At 67.5% G+C, this 16,133-nt stretch overlaps 2 protein-coding genes across 2 annotated transcripts in view; one reads left to right on the top strand and one right to left on the bottom strand.

Moving 5' to 3' along the window:
• Positions 1-275: 275 nt before the first annotated feature.
• Positions 276-16,133, top strand: part of JKF63_01051 (uncharacterized protein) — a gene marked incomplete at both ends in the record, with an annotated part of 48,004 nt that continues 32,146 nt past the window's right edge. The window contains 2 exons of the mRNA XM_067897100.1: positions 276-14,163; positions 14,196-15,830. Of these exons, the coding sequence (XP_067753257.1) occupies positions 276-14,163; positions 14,196-15,830 (15,523 nt within the window). The remainder of the gene's footprint in view (positions 14,164-14,195; positions 15,831-16,133) is intronic.
• JKF63_01052 (uncharacterized protein) lies at positions 14,171-14,677 on the bottom strand (the record flags this gene model as incomplete). The annotated part of the gene is made up of 1 exon (XM_067897101.1): positions 14,171-14,677. The coding sequence occupies one exon, from the start codon at positions 14,675-14,677 to the stop codon at positions 14,171-14,173; it is 507 nt and encodes a 168-aa protein (XP_067753258.1).

A 16,133-nucleotide genomic window follows, 5' to 3' on the forward strand; every position in this document is an offset into this window, starting at 1 on the left:
CGAGTGGCAGCGTGTCCGGGACACTCCCCTCCTCGTGGGGATCCCTAACGAATCTCGAAGTTGTCTCACTACACCATAACAACATTCGAAGCCGCCTACCCAGCTCGTGGGACTCATTGACGCAGTTGCAAACCCTGCTGCTGCACAACAACCAGTTTGTCGGCTCCATCCCTGAAACCTACGGTGAGATGAGCAGTCTCTCGCGCGTTGGACTCGAGGTCAACAATTTCTGCGGTTGTCTGCCAAGCGCCTGGGCGGCGAAGCAAGGATTGTCGATGACCATCACAGCTCAACCAGAAGTGCTCGCATCCGACTGCGCCACAGCCAACTCCTGCAGTCTGGAAAGCAGCAGCTCCGCCCCGTCGTTGTCTTCGTCGTCTGCGCCGTTCAGCAGCAGCTCCGCCCCGTCGTCGTCGTCTTCGTCGTCTGCGCCGTTCAGCAGCAGCTCCGCCCCGTCGTCGTCGTCTTCGTCATCTGCGCCGTTCAGCAGCAGCTCCGCCCCGTCGTCCTCGTCTTCGTCGTCTGCGCCGTTCAGCAGCAGCTCCGCCCCGTCGTCGTCTTCGTCATCTGCGCCGTTCAGCAGCAGCTCCGCCCCGTCGTCGTCGTCTTCGTCGTCTGCGCCGTTCAGCAGCAGCTCCGCCCCGTCGTCGTCGTCTTCGTCGTCTGCGCCGTTCAGCAGCAGCTCCGCCCCGTCGTCGTCGTCTTCGTCATCTGCGCCGTTCAGCAGCAGCTCCGCCCCGTCGTCCTCGTCTTCGTCGTCTGCGCCGTTCAGCAGCAGCTCCGCCCCGTCGTCGTCGTCTTCGTCATCTGCGCCGTTCAGCAGCAGCTCCGCCCCGTCGTCGTCGTCTTCGTCATCTGCGCCGTTCAGCAGCAGCTCCGCCCCGTCGTCGTCGTCTTCGTCCTCTGCGCCGTTCAGCAGCAGCTCCGCCCCGTCGTCGTCGTCTTCGTCGTCTGCGCCGTTCAGCAGCAGCTCCGCCCCGTCGTCGTCGTCTTCGTCGTCTGCGCCGTTCAGCAGCAGCTCCGCCCCGTCGTCGTCGTCTTCGTCATCTGCGCCGTTCAGCAGCAGCTCCGCCCCGTCGTCGTCGTCTTCGTCGTCTGCGCCGTTCAGCAGCAGCTCCGCCCCGTCGTCGTCGTCTTCGTCATCTGCGCCGTTCAGCAGCAGCTCCGCCCCGTCGTCGTCGTCTTCGTCGTCTGCGCCGTTCAGCAGCAGCTCCGCCCCGTCGTCGTCGTCATCGTCGTCTGCGCCGTTCAGCAGCAGCTCCGCCCCGTCGTCGTCGTCTGCGCCGTTCAGCAGCAGCTCCGCCCCGTCGTCGTCGTCTTCGTCATCTGCGCCGTTCAGCAGCAGCTCCGCCCCGTCGTCGTCGTCTTCGTCATCTGCGCCGTTCAGCAGCAGCTCCGCCCCGTCGTCGTCGTCTTCGTCGTCTGCGCCGTTCAGCAGCAGCTCCGCCCCGTCGTCGTCGTCTTCGTCATCTGCGCCGTTCAGCAGCAGCTCCGCCCCGTCGTCGTCGTCTTCGTCGTCTGCGCCGTTCAGCAGCAGCTCCGCCCCGTCGTCGTCGTCTTCGTCGTCTGCGCCGTTCAGCAGCAGCTCCGCCCCGTCGTCGTCGTCTTCGTCATCTGCGCCGTTCAGCAGCAGCTCCGCCCCGTCGTCGTCGTCTTCGTCGTCTGCGCCGTTCAGCAGCAGCTCCGCCCCGTCGTCGTCGTCTTCGTCGTCTGCGCCGTTCAGCAGCAGCTCCGCCCCGTCGTCGTCGTCTTCGTCATCTGCGCCGTTCAGCAGCAGCTCCGCCCCGTCGTCGTCGTCTTCGTCATCTGCGCCGTTCAGCAGCAGCTCCGCCCCGTCGTCGTCGTCTTCGTCGTCTGCGCCGTTCAGCAGCAGCTCCGCCCCGTCGTCGTCGTCTTCGTCGTCTGCGCCGTTCAGCAGCAGCTCCGCCCCGTCGTCGTCGTCTTCGTCGTCTGCGCCGTTCAGCAGCAGCTCCGCCCCGTCGTCGTCGTCTTCGTCATCTGCGCCGTTCAGCAGCAGCTCCGCCCCGTCGTCGTCGTCTTCGTCATCTGCGCCGTTCAGCAGCAGCTCCGCCCCGTCGTCGTCGTCTTCGTCGTCTGCGCCGTTCAGCAGCAGCTCCGCCCCGTCGTCGTCGTCATCGTCGTCTGCGCCGTTCAGCAGCAGCTCCGCCCCGTCGTCGTCGTCTTCGTCATCTGCGCCGTTCAGCAGCAGCTCCGCCCCGTCGTCGTCGTCTTCGTCATCTGCGCCGTTCAGCAGCAGCTCCGCCCCGTCGTCGTCGTCTTCGTCGTCTGCGCCGTTCAGCAGCAGCTCCGCCCCGTCGTCGTCGTCTTCGTCGTCTGCGCCGTTCAGCAGCAGCTCCGCCCCGTCGTCGTCGTCTTCGTCGTCTGCGCCGTTCAGCAGCAGCTCCGCCCTCGTCGTCGTCTTCGTCATCTGCGCCGTTCAGCAGCAGCTCCGCCCGTCGTCGTCGTCTTCGTCGTCTGCGCCGTTCAGCAGCAGCTCCGCCCCGTCGTCGTCGTCTTCGTCATCTGCGCCGTTCAGCAGCAGCTCCGCCCCGTCGTCGTCGTCTTCGTCATCTGCGCCGTTCAGCAGCAGCTCCGCCCCGTCGTCGTCGTCTTCGTCATCTGCGCCGTTCAGCAGCAGCTCCGCCCCGTCGTCGTCGTCTTCGTCGTCTGCGCCGTTCAGCAGCAGCTCCGCCCCGTCGTCGTCGTCTTCGTCGTCTGCGCCGTTCAGCAGCAGCTCCGCCCCGTCGTCGTCTTCGTCATCTGCGCCGTTCAGCAGCAGCTCCGCCCCGTCGTCGTCGTCTTCGTCATCTGCGCCGTTCAGCAGCAGCTCCGCCCCGTCGTCGTCGTCTTCGTCGTCTGCGCCGTTCAGCAGCAGCTCCGCCCCGTCGTCGTCGTCTTCGTCATCTGCGCCGTTCAGCAGCAGCTCCGCCCCGTCGTCGTCGTCTTCGTCGTCTGCGCCGTTCAGCAGCAGCTCCGCCCCGTCGTCGTCGTCTTCGTCGTCTGCGCCGTTCAGCAGCAGCTCCGCCCCGTCGTCGTCGTCTTCGTCATCTGCGCCGTTCAGCAGCAGCTCCGCCGCGTCGTCGTCGTCTTCGTCGTCTGCGCCGTTCAGCAGCAGCTCCGCCCCGTCGTCGTCGTCTTCGTCGTCTGCGCCGTTCAGCAGCAGCTCCGCCCCGTCGTCGTCGTCTTCGTCGTCTGCGCCGTTCAGCAGCAGCTCCGCCCCGTCGTCGTCGTCTTCGTCGTCTGCGCCGTTCAGCAGCAGCTCCGCCCCGTCGTCGTCGTCTTCGTCGTCTGCGCCGTTCAGCAGCAGCTCCGCCCCGTCGTCGTCGTCTTCGTCATCTGCGCCGTTCAGCAGCAGCTCCGCCCCGTCGTCGTCGTCTTCGTCGTCTGCGCCGTTCAGCAGCAGCTCCGCCCCGTCGTCGTCGTCTTCGTCGTCTGCGCCGTTCAGCAGCAGCTCCGCCCCGTCGTCGTCGTCTTCGTCATCTGCGCCGTTCAGCAGCAGCTCCGCCCCGTCGTCGTCGTCTTCGTCGTCTGCGCCGTTCAGCAGCAGCTCCGCCCCGTCGTCGTCGTCTTCGTCATCTGCGCCGTTCAGCAGCAGCTCCGCCCCGTCGTCGTCGTCTTCGTCGTCTGCGCCGTTCAGCAGCAGCTCCGCCCCGTCGTCGTCGTCTTCGTCGTCTGCGCCGTTCAGCAGCAGCTCCGCCCCGTCGTCGTCTTCGTCATCTGCGCCGTTCAGCAGCAGCTCCGCCCCGTCGTCGTCGTCTTCGTCATCTGCGCCGTTCAGCAGCAGCTCCGCCCCGTCGTCGTCGTCTTCGTCGTCTGCGCCGTTCAGCAGCAGCTCCGCCCCGTCGTCGTCGTCATCATCGTCTGCGCCGTTCAGCAGCAGCTCCGCCCCGTCGTCGTCGTCTTCGTCGTCTGCGCCGTTCAGCAGCAGCTCCGCCCCGTCGTCGTCGTCTTCGTCATCTGCGCCGTTCAGCAGCAGCTCCGCCCCGTCGTCGTCGTCTTCGTCATCTGCGCCGTTCAGCAGCAGCTCCGCCCCGTCGTCGTCGTCTTCGTCATCTGCGCCGTTCAGCAGCAGCTCCGCCCCGTCGTCGTCGTCTTCGTCGTCTGCGCCGTTCAGCAGCAGCTCCGCCCCGTCGTCGTCGTCTTCGTCGTCTGCGCCGTTCAGCAGCAGCTCCGCCCCGTCGTCGTCGTCTTCGTCATCTGCGCCGTTCAGCAGCAGCTCCGCCCCGTCGTCGTCGTCTTCGTCGTCTGCGCCGTTCAGCAGCAGCTCCGCCCCGTCGTCGTCGTCTTCGTCATCTGCGCCGTTCAGCAGCAGCTCCGCCCCGTCGTCGTCGTCTTCGTCATCTGCGCCGTTCAGCAGCAGCTCCGCCCCGTCGTCGTCGTCTTCGTCATCTGCGCCGTTCAGCAGCAGCTCCGCCCCGTCGTCGTCGTCTTCGTCGTCTGCGCCGTTCAGCAGCAGCTCCGCCCCGTCGTCGTCGTCTTCGTCATCTGCGCCGTTCAGCAGCAGCTCCGCCCCGTCGTCGTCGTCTTCGTCGTCTGCGCCGTTCAGCAGCAGCTCCGCCCCGTCGTCGTCGTCATCATCGTCTGCGCCGTTCAGCAGCAGCTCCGCCCCGTCGTCGTCGTCTTCGTCATCTGCGCCGTTCAGCAGCAGCTCCGCCCCGTCGTCGTCGTCTTCGTCGTCTGCGCCGTTCAGCAGCAGCTCCGCCCCGTCGTCGTCGTCTTCGTCGTCTGCGCCGTTCAGCAGCAGCTCCGCCCCGTCGTCGTCGTCTTCGTCGTCTGCGCCGTTCAGCAGCAGCTCCGCCCCGTCGTCGTCGTCTTCGTCGTCTGCGCCGTTCAGCAGCAGCTCCGCCCCGTCGTCGTCGTCTTCGTCGTCTGCGCCGTTCAGCAGCAGCTCCGCCCCGTCGTCGTCGTCTTCGTCGTCTGCGCCGTTCAGCAGCAGCTCCGCCCCGTCGTCGTCGTCTTCGTCATCTGCGCCGTTCAGCAGCAGCTCCGCCCCGTCGTCGTCGTCTTCGTCGTCTGCGCCGTTCAGCAGCAGCTCCGCCCCGTCGTCGTCGTCTTCGTCGTCTGCGCCGTTCAGCAGCAGCTCCGCCCCGTCGTCGTCGTCTTCGTCGTCTGCGCCGTTCAGCAGCAGCTCCGCCCCGTCGTCGTCGTCTTCGTCGTCTGCGCCGTTCAGCAGCAGCTCCGCCCCGTCGTCGTCGTCTTCGTCGTCTGCGCCGTTCAGCAGCAGCTCCGCCCCGTCGTCGTCGTCTTCGTCATCTGCGCCGTTCAGCAGCAGCTCCGCCCCGTCGTCGTCGTCTTCGTCGTCTGCGCCGTTCAGCAGCAGCTCCGCCCCGTCGTCGTCGTCTTCGTCATCTGCGCCGTTCAGCAGCAGCTCCGCCCCGTCGTCGTCGTCTTCGTCATCTGCGCCGTTCAGCAGCAGCTCCGCCCCGTCGTCGTCGTCTTCGTCGTCTGCGCCGTTCAGCAGCAGCTCCGCCCCGTCGTCGTCGTCTTCGTCGTCTGCGCCGTTCAGCAGCAGCTCCGCCCCGTCGTCGTCGTCTTCGTCGTCTGCGCCGTTCAGCAGCAGCTCCGCCCCGTCGTCGTCGTCTTCGTCATCTGCGCCGTTCAGCAGCAGCTCCGCCCCGTCGTCGTCGTCTTCGTCGTCTGCGCCGTTCAGCAGCAGCTCCGCCCCGTCGTCGTCGTCTTCGTCGTCTGCGCCGTTCAGCAGCAGCTCCGCCCCGTCGTCGTCGTCTTCGTCATCTGCGCCGTTCAGCAGCAGCTCCGCCCCGTCGTCGTCGTCTTCGTCGTCTGCGCCGTTCAGCAGCAGCTCCGCCCCGTCGTCGTCGTCTTCGTCATCTGCGCCGTTCAGCAGCAGCTCCGCCCCGTCGTCGTCGTCTTCGTCGTCTGCGCCGTTCAGCAGCAGCTCCGCCCCGTCGTCGTCGTCTTCGTCGTCTGCGCCGTTCAGCAGCAGCTCCGCCCGTCGTCGTCGTCTTCGTCATCTGCGCCGTTCAGCAGCAGCTCCGCCCCGTCGTCCTCGTCTTCGTCATCTGCGCCGTTCAGCAGCAGCTCCGCCCCGTCGTCGTCGTCTTCGTCGTCTGCGCCGTTCAGCAGCAGCTCCGCCCCGTCGTCGTCGTCTTCGTCGTCTGCGCCGTTCAGCAGCAGCTCCGCCCCGTCGTCGTCGTCTTCGTCGTCTGCGCCGTTCAGCAGCAGCTCCGCCCCGTCGTCGTCGTCTTCGTCATCTGCGCCGTTCAGCAGCAGCTCCGCCCCGTCGTCGTCGTCTTCGTCATCTGCGCCGTTCAGCAGCAGCTCCGCCCCGTCGTCGTCGTCTTCGTCATCTGCGCCGTTCAGCAGCAGCTCCGCCCCGTCGTCGTCGTCTTCGTCGTCTGCGCCGTTCAGCAGCAGCTCCGCCCCGTCGTCGTCGTCTTCGTCGTCTGCGCCGTTCAGCAGCAGCTCCGCCCCGTCGTCGTCGTCTTCGTCATCTGCGCCGTTCAGCAGCAGCTCCGCCCCGTCGTCGTCGTCTTCGTCGTCTGCGCCGTTCAGCAGCAGCTCCGCCCCGTCGTCGTCGTCATCGTCGTCTGCGCCGTTCAGCAGCAGCTCCGCCCCGTCGTCGTCGTCTTCGTCGTCTGCGCCGTTCAGCAGCAGCTCCGCCCCGTCGTCGTCGTCTTCGTCATCTGCGCCGTTCAGCAGCAGCTCCGCCCCGTCGTCGTCGTCTTCGTCATCTGCGCCGTTCAGCAGCAGCTCCGCCCCGTCGTCGTCGTCTTCGTCGTCTGCGCCGTTCAGCAGCAGCTCCGCCCCGTCGTCGTCGTCTTCGTCGTCTGCGCCGTTCAGCAGCAGCTCCGCCCCGTCGTCGTCGTCTTCGTCGTCTGCGCCGTTCAGCAGCAGCTCCGCCCCGTCGTCGTCGTCTTCGTCGTCTGCGCCGTTCAGCAGCAGCTCCGCCCCGTCGTCGTCGTCTTCGTCGTCTGCGCCGTTCAGCAGCAGCTCCGCCCCGTCGTCGTCGTCTTCGTCGTCTGCGCCGTTCAGCAGCAGCTCCGCCCCGTCGTCGTCGTCTTCGTCGTCTGCGCCGTTCAGCAGCAGCTCCGCCCCGTCGTCGTCGTCTTCGTCATCTGCGCCGTTCAGCAGCAGCTCCGCCCCGTCGTCGTCGTCTTCGTCGTCTGCGCCGTTCAGCAGCAGCTCCGCCCCGTCGTCGTCGTCTTCGTCGTCTGCGCCGTTCAGCAGCAGCTCCGCCCGTCGTCGTCGTCGTCGTCTGCGCCGTTCAGCAGCAGCTCCGCCCCGTCGTCGTCGTCTTCGTCGTCTGCGCCGTTCAGCAGCAGCTCCGCCCCGTCGTCGTCGTCTTCGTCATCTGCGCCGTTCAGCAGCAGCTCCGCCCCGTCGTCGTCGTCTTCGTCGTCTGCGCCGTTCAGCAGCAGCTCCGCCCCGTCGTCGTCGTCTTCGTCGTCTGCGCCGTTCAGCAGCAGCTCCGCCCCGTCGTCGTCGTCTTCGTCGTCTGCGCCGTTCAGCAGCAGCTCCGCCCCGTCGTCGTCGTCTTCGTCATCTGCGCCGTTCAGCAGCAGCTCCGCCCCGTCGTCGTCGTCTTCGTCATCTGCGCCGTTCAGCAGCAGCTCCGCCCCGTCGTCGTCGTCTTCGTCGTCTGCGCCGTTCAGCAGCAGCTCCGCCCCGTCGTCGTCGTCTTCGTCATCTGCGCCGTTCAGCAGCAGCTCCGCCCCGTCGTCGTCGTCGTCGTCTGCGCCGTTCAGCAGCAGCTCCGCCCCGTCGTCGTCGTCTTCGTCATCTGCGCCGTTCAGCAGCAGCTCCGCCCCGTCGTCGTCGTCTTCGTCGTCTGCGCCGTTCAGCAGCAGCTCCGCCCCGTCGTCGTCGTCTTCGTCGTCTGCGCCGTTCAGCAGCAGCTCCGCCCCGTCGTCGTCGTCTTCGTCGTCTGCGCCGTTCAGCAGCAGCTCCGCCCCGTCGTCGTCGTCTTCGTCGTCTGCGCCGTTCAGCAGCAGCTCCGCCCCGTCGTCGTCGTCTTCGTCGTCTGCGCCGTTCAGCAGCAGCTCCGCCCCGTCGTCGTCGTCATCGTCGTCTGCGCCGTTCAGCAGCAGCTCCGCCCCGTCGTCGTCGTCTTCGTCATCTGCGCCGTTCAGCAGCAGCTCCGCCCCGTCGTCGTCGTCTTCGTCGTCTGCGCCGTTCAGCAGCAGCTCCGCCCCGTCGTCGTCGTCTTCGTCATCTGCGCCGTTCAGCAGCAGCTCCGCCCCGTCGTCGTCGTCTTCGTCATCTGCGCCGTTCAGCAGCAGCTCCGCCCCGTCGTCGTCGTCTTCGTCATCTGCGCCGTTCAGCAGCAGCTCCGCCCCGTCGTCGTCGTCTTCGTCGTCTGCGCCGTTCAGCAGCAGCTCCGCCCCGTCGTCGTCGTCTTCGTCATCTGCGCCGTTCAGCAGCAGCTCCGCCCCGTCGTCGTCGTCTTCGTCGTCTGCGCCGTTCAGCAGCAGCTCCGCCCCGTCGTCGTCGTCATCGTCGTCTGCGCCGTTCAGCAGCAGCTCCGCCCCGTCGTCGTCGTCTTCGTCATCTGCGCCGTTCAGCAGCAGCTCCGCCCCGTCGTCGTCGTCTTCGTCGTCTGCGCCGTTCAGCAGCAGCTCCGCCCCGTCGTCGTCGTCTTCGTCGTCTGCGCCGTTCAGCAGCAGCTCCGCCCCGTCGTCGTCGTCTTCGTCGTCTGCGCCGTTCAGCAGCAGCTCCGCCCCGTCGTCGTCGTCTTCGTCGTCTGCGCCGTTCAGCAGCAGCTCCGCCCCGTCGTCGTCGTCTTCGTCGTCTGCGCCGTTCAGCAGCAGCTCCGCCCCGTCGTCGTCGTCTTCGTCGTCTGCGCCGTTCAGCAGCAGCTCCGCCCCGTCGTCGTCGTCTTCGTCATCTGCGCCGTTCAGCAGCAGCTCCGCCCCGTCGTCGTCGTCTTCGTCGTCTGCGCCGTTCAGCAGCAGCTCCGCCCCGTCGTCGTCGTCTTCGTCGTCTGCGCCGTTCAGCAGCAGCTCCGCCCCGTCGTCGTCGTCTTCGTCGTCTGCGCCGTTCAGCAGCAGCTCCGCCCCGTCGTCGTCGTCTTCGTCGTCTGCGCCGTTCAGCAGCAGCTCCGCCCCGTCGTCGTCGTCTTCGTCGTCTGCGCCGTTCAGCAGCAGCTCCGCCCCGTCGTCGTCGTCTTCGTCATCTGCGCCGTTCAGCAGCAGCTCCGCCCCGTCGTCGTCGTCTTCGTCGTCTGCGCCGTTCAGCAGCAGCTCCGCCCCGTCGTCGTCGTCTTCGTCATCTGCGCCGTTCAGCAGCAGCTCCGCCCCGTCGTCGTCGTCTTCGTCATCTGCGCCGTTCAGCAGCAGCTCCGCCCCGTCGTCGTCGTCTTCGTCGTCTGCGCCGTTCAGCAGCAGCTCCGCCCCGTCGTCGTCGTCTTCGTCGTCTGCGCCGTTCAGCAGCAGCTCCGCCCTCGTCGTCGTCTTCGTCATCTGCGCCGTTCAGCAGCAGCTCCGCCCGTCGTCGTCGTCTTCGTCATCTGCGCCGTTCAGCAGCAGCTCCGCCCCGTCGTCGTCGTCTTCGTCGTCTGCGCCGTTCAGCAGCAGCTCCGCCCCGTCGTCGTCGTCTTCGTCATCTGCGCCGTTCAGCAGCAGCTCCGCCCCGTCGTCGTCGTCTTCGTCGTCTGCGCCGTTCAGCAGCAGCTCCGCCCCGTCGTCGTCGTCATCATCGTCTGCGCCGTTCAGCAGCAGCTCCGCCCCGTCGTCGTCGTCTTCGTCATCTGCGCCGTTCAGCAGCAGCTCCGCCCCGTCGTCGTCGTCTTCGTCATCTGCGCCGTTCAGCAGCAGCTCCGCCCCGTCGTCGTCGTCTTCGTCGTCTGCGCCGTTCAGCAGCAGCTCCGCCCCGTCGTCGTCGTCTTCGTCGTCTGCGCCGTTCAGCAGCAGCTCCGCCCCGTCGTCGTCGTCTTCGTCGTCTGCGCCGTTCAGCAGCAGCTCCGCCCCGTCGTCGTCGTCTTCGTCGTCTGCGCCGTTCAGCAGCAGCTCCGCCCCGTCGTCGTCGTCTTCGTCGTCTGCGCCGTTCAGCAGCAGCTCCGCCCCGTCGTCGTCGTCATCGTCGTCTGCGCCGTTCAGCAGCAGCTCCGCCCGTCGTCGTCGTCTTCGTCATCTGCGCCGTTCAGCAGCAGCTCCGCCCCGTCGTCGTCGTCTTCGTCGTCTGCGCCGTTCAGCAGCAGCTCCGCCCCGTCGTCGTCGTCTTCGTCGTCTGCGCCGTTCAGCAGCAGCTCCGCCCCGTCGTCGTCGTCTTCGTCGTCTGCGCCGTTCAGCAGCAGCTCCGCCCCGTCGTCGTCGTCTTCGTCGTCTGCGCCGTTCAGCAGCAGCTCCGCCCCGTCGTCGTCGTCTTCGTCGTCTGCGCCGTTCAGCAGCAGCTCCGCCCCGTCGTCGTCGTCTTCGTCGTCTGCGCCGTTCAGCAGCAGCTCCGCCCCGTCGTCGTCGTCTTCGTCGTCTGCGCCGTTCAGCAGCAGCTCCGCCCCGTCGTCGTCGTCTTCGTCATCTGCGCCGTTCAGCAGCAGCTCCGCCCCGTCGTCGTCGTCTTCGTCGTCTGCGCCGTTCAGCAGCAGCTCCGCCCCGTCGTCGTCGTCTTCGTCGTCTGCGCCGTTCAGCAGCAGCTCCGCCCCGTCGTCGTCGTCTTCGTCGTCTGCGCCGTTCAGCAGCAGCTCCGCCCCGTCGTCGTCGTCTTCGTCGTCTGCGCCGTTCAGCAGCAGCTCCGCCCCGTCGTCGTCGTCTTCGTCGTCTGCGCCGTTCAGCAGCAGCTCCGCCCCGTCGTCGTCGTCTTCGTCGTCTGCGCCGTTCAGCAGCAGCTCCGCCCGTCGTCGTCGTCTTCGTCATCTGCGCCGTTCAGCAGCAGCTCCGCCCCGTCGTCGTCGTCTTCGTCATCTGCGCCGTTCAGCAGCAGCTCCGCCCCGTCGTCGTCGTCTTCGTCGTCTGCGCCGTTCAGCAGCAGCTCCGCCCCGTCGTCGTCGTCATCGTCGTCTGCGCCGTTCAGCAGCAGCTCCGCCCCGTCGTCGTCGTCTTCGTCGTCTGCGCCGTTCAGCAGCAGCTCCGCCCCGTCGTCGTCGTCTTCGTCGTCTGCGCCGTTCAGCAGCAGCTCCGCCCCGTCGTCGTCGTCTTCGTCGTCTGCGCCGTTCAGCAGCAGCTCCGCCCCGTCGTCGTCGTCTTCGTCATCTGCGCCGTTCAGCAGCAGCTCCGCCCCGTCGTCGTCGTCTTCGTCATCTGCGCCGTTCAGCAGCAGCTCCGCCCCGTCGTCGTCGTCTTCGTCGTCTGCGCCGTTCAGCAGCAGCTCCGCCCCGTCGTCGTCGTCTTCGTCGTCTGCGCCGTTCAGCAGCAGCTCCGCCCCGTCGTCGTCGTCTTCGTCGTCTGCGCCGTTCAGCAGCAGCTCCGCCCCGTCGTCGTCGTCTTCGTCATCTGCGCCGTTCAGCAGCAGCTCCGCCCCGTCGTCGTCGTCTTCGTCATCTGCGCCGTTCAGCAGCAGCTCCGCCCCGTCGTCGTCGTCTTCGTCATCTGCGCCGTTCAGCAGCAGCTCCGCCCCGTCGTCGTCGTCTTCGTCGTCTGCGCCGTTCAGCAGCAGCTCCGCCCCGTCGTCGTCGTCTTCGTCGTCTGCGCCGTTCAGCAGCAGCTCCGCCCCGTCGTCGTCGTCTTCGTCATCTGCGCCGTTCAGCAGCAGCTCCGCCCCGTCGTCGTCGTCTTCGTCATCTGCGCCGTTCAGCAGCAGCTCCGCCCCGTCGTCGTCGTCTTCGTCATCTGCGCCGTTCAGCAGCAGCTCCGCCCCGTCGTCGTCGTCTTCGTCGTCTGCGCCGTTCAGCAGCAGCTCCGCCCCGTCGTCGTCGTCTTCGTCATCTGCGCCGTTCAGCAGCAGCTCCGCCCCGTCGTCGTCGTCTTCGTCGTCTGCGCCGTTCAGCAGCAGCTCCGCCCCGTCGTCGTCGTCTTCGTCGTCTGCGCCGTTCAGCAGCAGCTCCGCCCCGTCGTCGTCGTCTTCGTCATCTGCGCCGTTCAGCAGCAGCTCCGCCCCGTCGTCGTCGTCTTCGTCGTCTGCGCCGTTCAGCAGCAGCTCCGCCCCGTCGTCGTCGTCTTCGTCATCTGCGCCGTTCAGCAGCAGCTCCGCCCCGTCGTCGTCGTCTTCGTCGTCTGCGCCGTTCAGCAGCAGCTCCGCCCCGTCGTCGTCGTCTTCGTCGTCTGCGCCGTTCAGCAGCAGCTCCGCCCCGTCGTCGTCGTCTTCGTCGTCTGCGCCGTTCAGCAGCAGCTCCGCCCCGTCGTCGTCGTCTTCGTCGTCTGCGCCGTTCAGCAGCAGCTCCGCCCCGTCGTCGTCGTCTTCGTCATCTGCGCCGTTCAGCAGCAGCTCCGCCCCGTCGTCGTCGTCTTCGTCATCTGCGCCGTTCAGCAGCAGCTCCGCCCCGTCGTCGTCGTCTTCGTCATCTGCGCCGTTCAGCAGCAGCTCCGCCCCGTCGTCGTCGTCTTCGTCGTCTGCGCCGTTCAGCAGCAGCTCCGCCCCGTCGTCGTCGTCTTCGTCGTCTGCGCCGTTCAGCAGCAGCTCCGCCCCGTCGTCGTCGTCTTCGTCATCTGCGCCGTTCAGCAGCAGCTCCGCCCCGTCGTCGTCGTCTTCGTCATCTGCGCCGTTCAGCAGCAGCTCCGCCCCGTCGTCGTCGTCTTCGTCATCTGCGCCGTTCAGCAGCAGCTCCGCCCCGTCGTCGTCGTCTTCGTCGTCTGCGCCGTTCAGCAGCAGCTCCGCCCCGTCGTCGTCGTCTTCGTCGTCTGCGCCGTTCAGCAGCAGCTCCGCCCCGTCGTCGTCGTCTTCGTCATCTGCGCCGTTCAGCAGCAGCTCCGCCCCGTCGTCGTCGTCTTCGTCGTCTGCGCCGTTCAGCAGCAGCTCCGCCCCGTCGTCGTCGTCTTCGTCGTCTGCGCCGTTCAGCAGCAGCTCCGCCCCGTCGTCGTCGTCTTCGTCGTCTGCGCCGTTCAGCAGCAGCTCCGCCCCGTCGTCGTCGTCTTCGTCGTCTGCGCCGTTCAGCAGCAGCTCCGCCCCGTCGTCGTCGTCTTCGTCATCTGCGCCGTTCAGCAGCAGCTCCGCCCCGTCGTCGTCGTCTTCGTCGTCTGCGCCGTTCAGCAGCAGCTCCGCCCCGTCGTCGTCGTCTTCGTCGTCTGCGCCGTTCAGCAGCAGCTCCGCCCCGTCGTCGTCGTCTTCGTCATCTGCGCCGTTCAGCAGCAGCTCCGCCCCGTCGTCGTCTTCGTCATCTGCGCCGTTCAGCAGCAGCTCCGCCCCGTCGTCGTCGTCTTCGTCATCTGCGCCGTTCAGCAGCAGCTCCGCCCCGTCGTCGTCGTCTTCGTCGTCTGCGCCGTTCAGCAGCAGCTCCGCCCCGTCGTCGTCGTCTTCGTCGTCTGCGCCGTTCAGCAGCAGCTCCGCCCCGTCGTCGTCGTCTTCGTCGTCTGCGCCGTTCAGCAGCAGCTCCGCCCCGTCGTCGTCGTCTTCGTCGTCTGCGCCGTTCAGCAGCAGCTCCGCCCCGTCGTCGTCGTCTTCGTCGTCTGCGCCGTTCAGCAGCAGCTCCGCCCCGTCGTCGTCTTCGTCGTCTGCGCCGTTCAGCAGCAGCTCCGCCCCGTCGTCGTCGTCTTCGTCGTCTGCGCCGTTCAGCAGCAGCTCCGCCCCGTCGTCGTCGTCTTCGTCGTCTGCGCCGTTCAGCAGCAGCTCCGCCCCGTCGTCGTCGTCTTCGTCGTCTGCGCCGTTCAGCAGCAGCTCCGCCCCGTCGTCGTCGTCTTCGTCGTCTGCGCCGTTCAGCAGCAGCTCCGCCCCGTCGTCGTCGTCTTCGTCGTCTGCGCCGTTCAGCAGCAGCTCCGCCCCGTCGTCGTCGTCTTCGTCGTCTGCGCCGTTCAGCAGCAGCTCCGCCCGTCGTCGTCGTCTTCGTCATCTGCGCCGTTCAGCAGCAGCTCCGCCCCGTCGTCGTCGTCTTCGTCGTCTGCGCCGTTCAGCAGCAGCTCCGCCCCGTCGTCGTCGTCTTCGTCGTCTGCGCCGTTCAGCAGCAGCTCCGCCCCGTCGTCGTCGTCTTCGTCGTCTGCGCCGTTCAGCAGCAGCTCCGCCCCGTCGTCGTCGTCTTCGTCGTCTGCGCCGTTCAGCAGCAGCTCCGCCCCGTCGTCGTCGTCTTCGTCGTCTGCGCCGTTCAGCAGCAGCTCCGCCCCGTCGTCGTCGTCTTCGTCGTCTGCGCCGTTCAGCAGCAGCTCCGCCCGTCGTCGTCGTCTTCGTCATCTGCGCCGTTCAGCAGCAGCTCCGCCCCGTCGTCGTCGTCTTCGTCGTCTGCGCCGTTCAGCAGCAGCTCCGCCCCGTCGTCGTCGTCTTCGTCGTCTGCGCCGTTCAGCAGCAGCTCCGCCCCGTCGTCCTCGTCTTCGTCGTCTGCGCCGTTCAGCAGCAGCTCCGCCCCGTCTTCGTCGTCTGCGCCGTTCAGCAGCAGCTCGGCCCCGTCGTCCTCGTCTTCGTCATCTGCGCCGTTCAGCAGCAGCTCCGCCCCGTCGTCGTCGTCTTCGTCATCTGCGCCGTTCAGCAGCAGCTCCGCCCCGTCGTCCTCGTCTTCGTCGTCTGCGCCGTTCAGCAGCAGCTCCGCCCCGTCGTCGTCGTCTTCGTCGTCTGCGCCGTTCAGCAGCAGCTCCGCCCCGTCGTCGTCGTCTTCGTCATCTGCGCCGTTCAGCAGCAGCTCCGCCCCCGTCGTCGTCTTCGTCATCTGCGCCGTTCAGCAGCAGCTCCGCCCCGTCGTCGTCGTCTTCGTCATCTGCGCCGTTCAGCAGCAGCTCCGCCCCGTCGTCGTCGTCTTCGTCGTCTGCGCCGTTCAGCAGCAGCTCCGCCCCGTCGTCGTCGTCTTCGTCATCTGCGCCGTTCAGCAGCAGCTCCGCCCCGTCGTCGTCGTCTTCGTCATCTGCGCCGTTCAGCAGCAGCTCCGCCCCGTCGTCCTCGTCTTCGTCGTCTGCGCCGTTCAGCAGCAGCTCCGCCCCGTCGTCGTCGTCTTCGTCGTCTGCGCCGTTCAGCAGCAGCTCCGCCCCGTCGTCGTCGTCTTCGTCGTCTGCGCCGTTCAGCAGCAGCTCCGCCCCGTCGTCGTCGTCTTCGTCGTCTGCGCCGTTCAGCAGCAGCTCCGCCCCGTCGTCGTCGTCTTCGTCGTCTGCGCCGTTCAGCAGCAGCTCCGCCCCGTCGTCGTCGTCTTCGTCGTCTGCGCCGTTCAGCAGCAGCTCCGCCCCGTCGTCGTCGTCTTCGTCGTCTGCGCCGTTCAGCAGCAGCTCCGCCCCGTCGTCGTCGTCTTCGTCATCTGCGCCGTTCAGCAGCAGCTCCGCCCCGTCGTCGTCGTCTTCGTCGTCTGCGCCGTTCAGCAGCAGCTCCGCCCCGTCGTCGTCGTCTTCGTCGTCTGCGCCGTTCAGCAGCAGCTCCGCCCCGTCGTCCTCGTCTTCGTCGTCTGCGCCGTTCAGCAGCAGCTCCGCCCCGTCGTCGTCGTCTTCGTCGTCTGCGCCGTTCAGCAGCAGCTCCGCCCCGTCGTCGTCGTCTTCGTCGTCTGCGCCGTTCAGCAGCAGCTCCGCCCCGTCGTCCTCGTCTTCGTCATCTGCGCCGTTCAGCAGCAGCTCCGCCCCGTCGTCCTCGTCTTCGTCGTCTGCGCCGTTCAGCAGCAGCTCCGCCCCGTCGTCGTCGTCTTCGTCGTCTGCGCCGTTCAGCAGCAGCTCCGCCCCGTCGTCGTCGTCTTCGTCGTCTGCGCCGTTCAGCAGCAGCTCCGCCCCGTCGTCGTCGACGTCGTCTGCGCCGTCCAGCAGCAGCACTGATTTTTGCCACAGTAACGTCCCGTTTTACACACCGGAACAGGTGGAGCACAGCGTACGGTTCCTGGCAGGGTTCAGGAATGCGTTTCCCGGTGCGAGTGGAACGTGGAACTGCCCTAATTTTTGTGCTTGGGTGGGCGTGACGTGCACAGAAAGCGGGTTTCACCTGAACTTGGCTGCGGTGTCCCTGTCAGGCTCTTTACCGGATGTCCCGAAGAATTGCGTCGGCTCCGCGGTTCCGGTGCTGAGAATCAGTGCAGGTGGCGCTGCTGGCAACGTGGATTTGACGGGTTTCGTGCCTCCCACTTGGGGTGACCTGATATTGCTGGAGGAGGTCGATCTCTCGCATACGGGGCTCATTGGGGAAGCGCCGGTGTCGTT

The sequence above is a fragment of the Porcisia hertigi genome, chromosome 35, assembly GCF_017918235.1.
Source record: "Porcisia hertigi strain C119 chromosome 35, whole genome shotgun sequence".
NCBI classification, from domain to species: Eukaryota; Euglenozoa; class Kinetoplastea; order Trypanosomatida; family Trypanosomatidae; genus Porcisia; species Porcisia hertigi.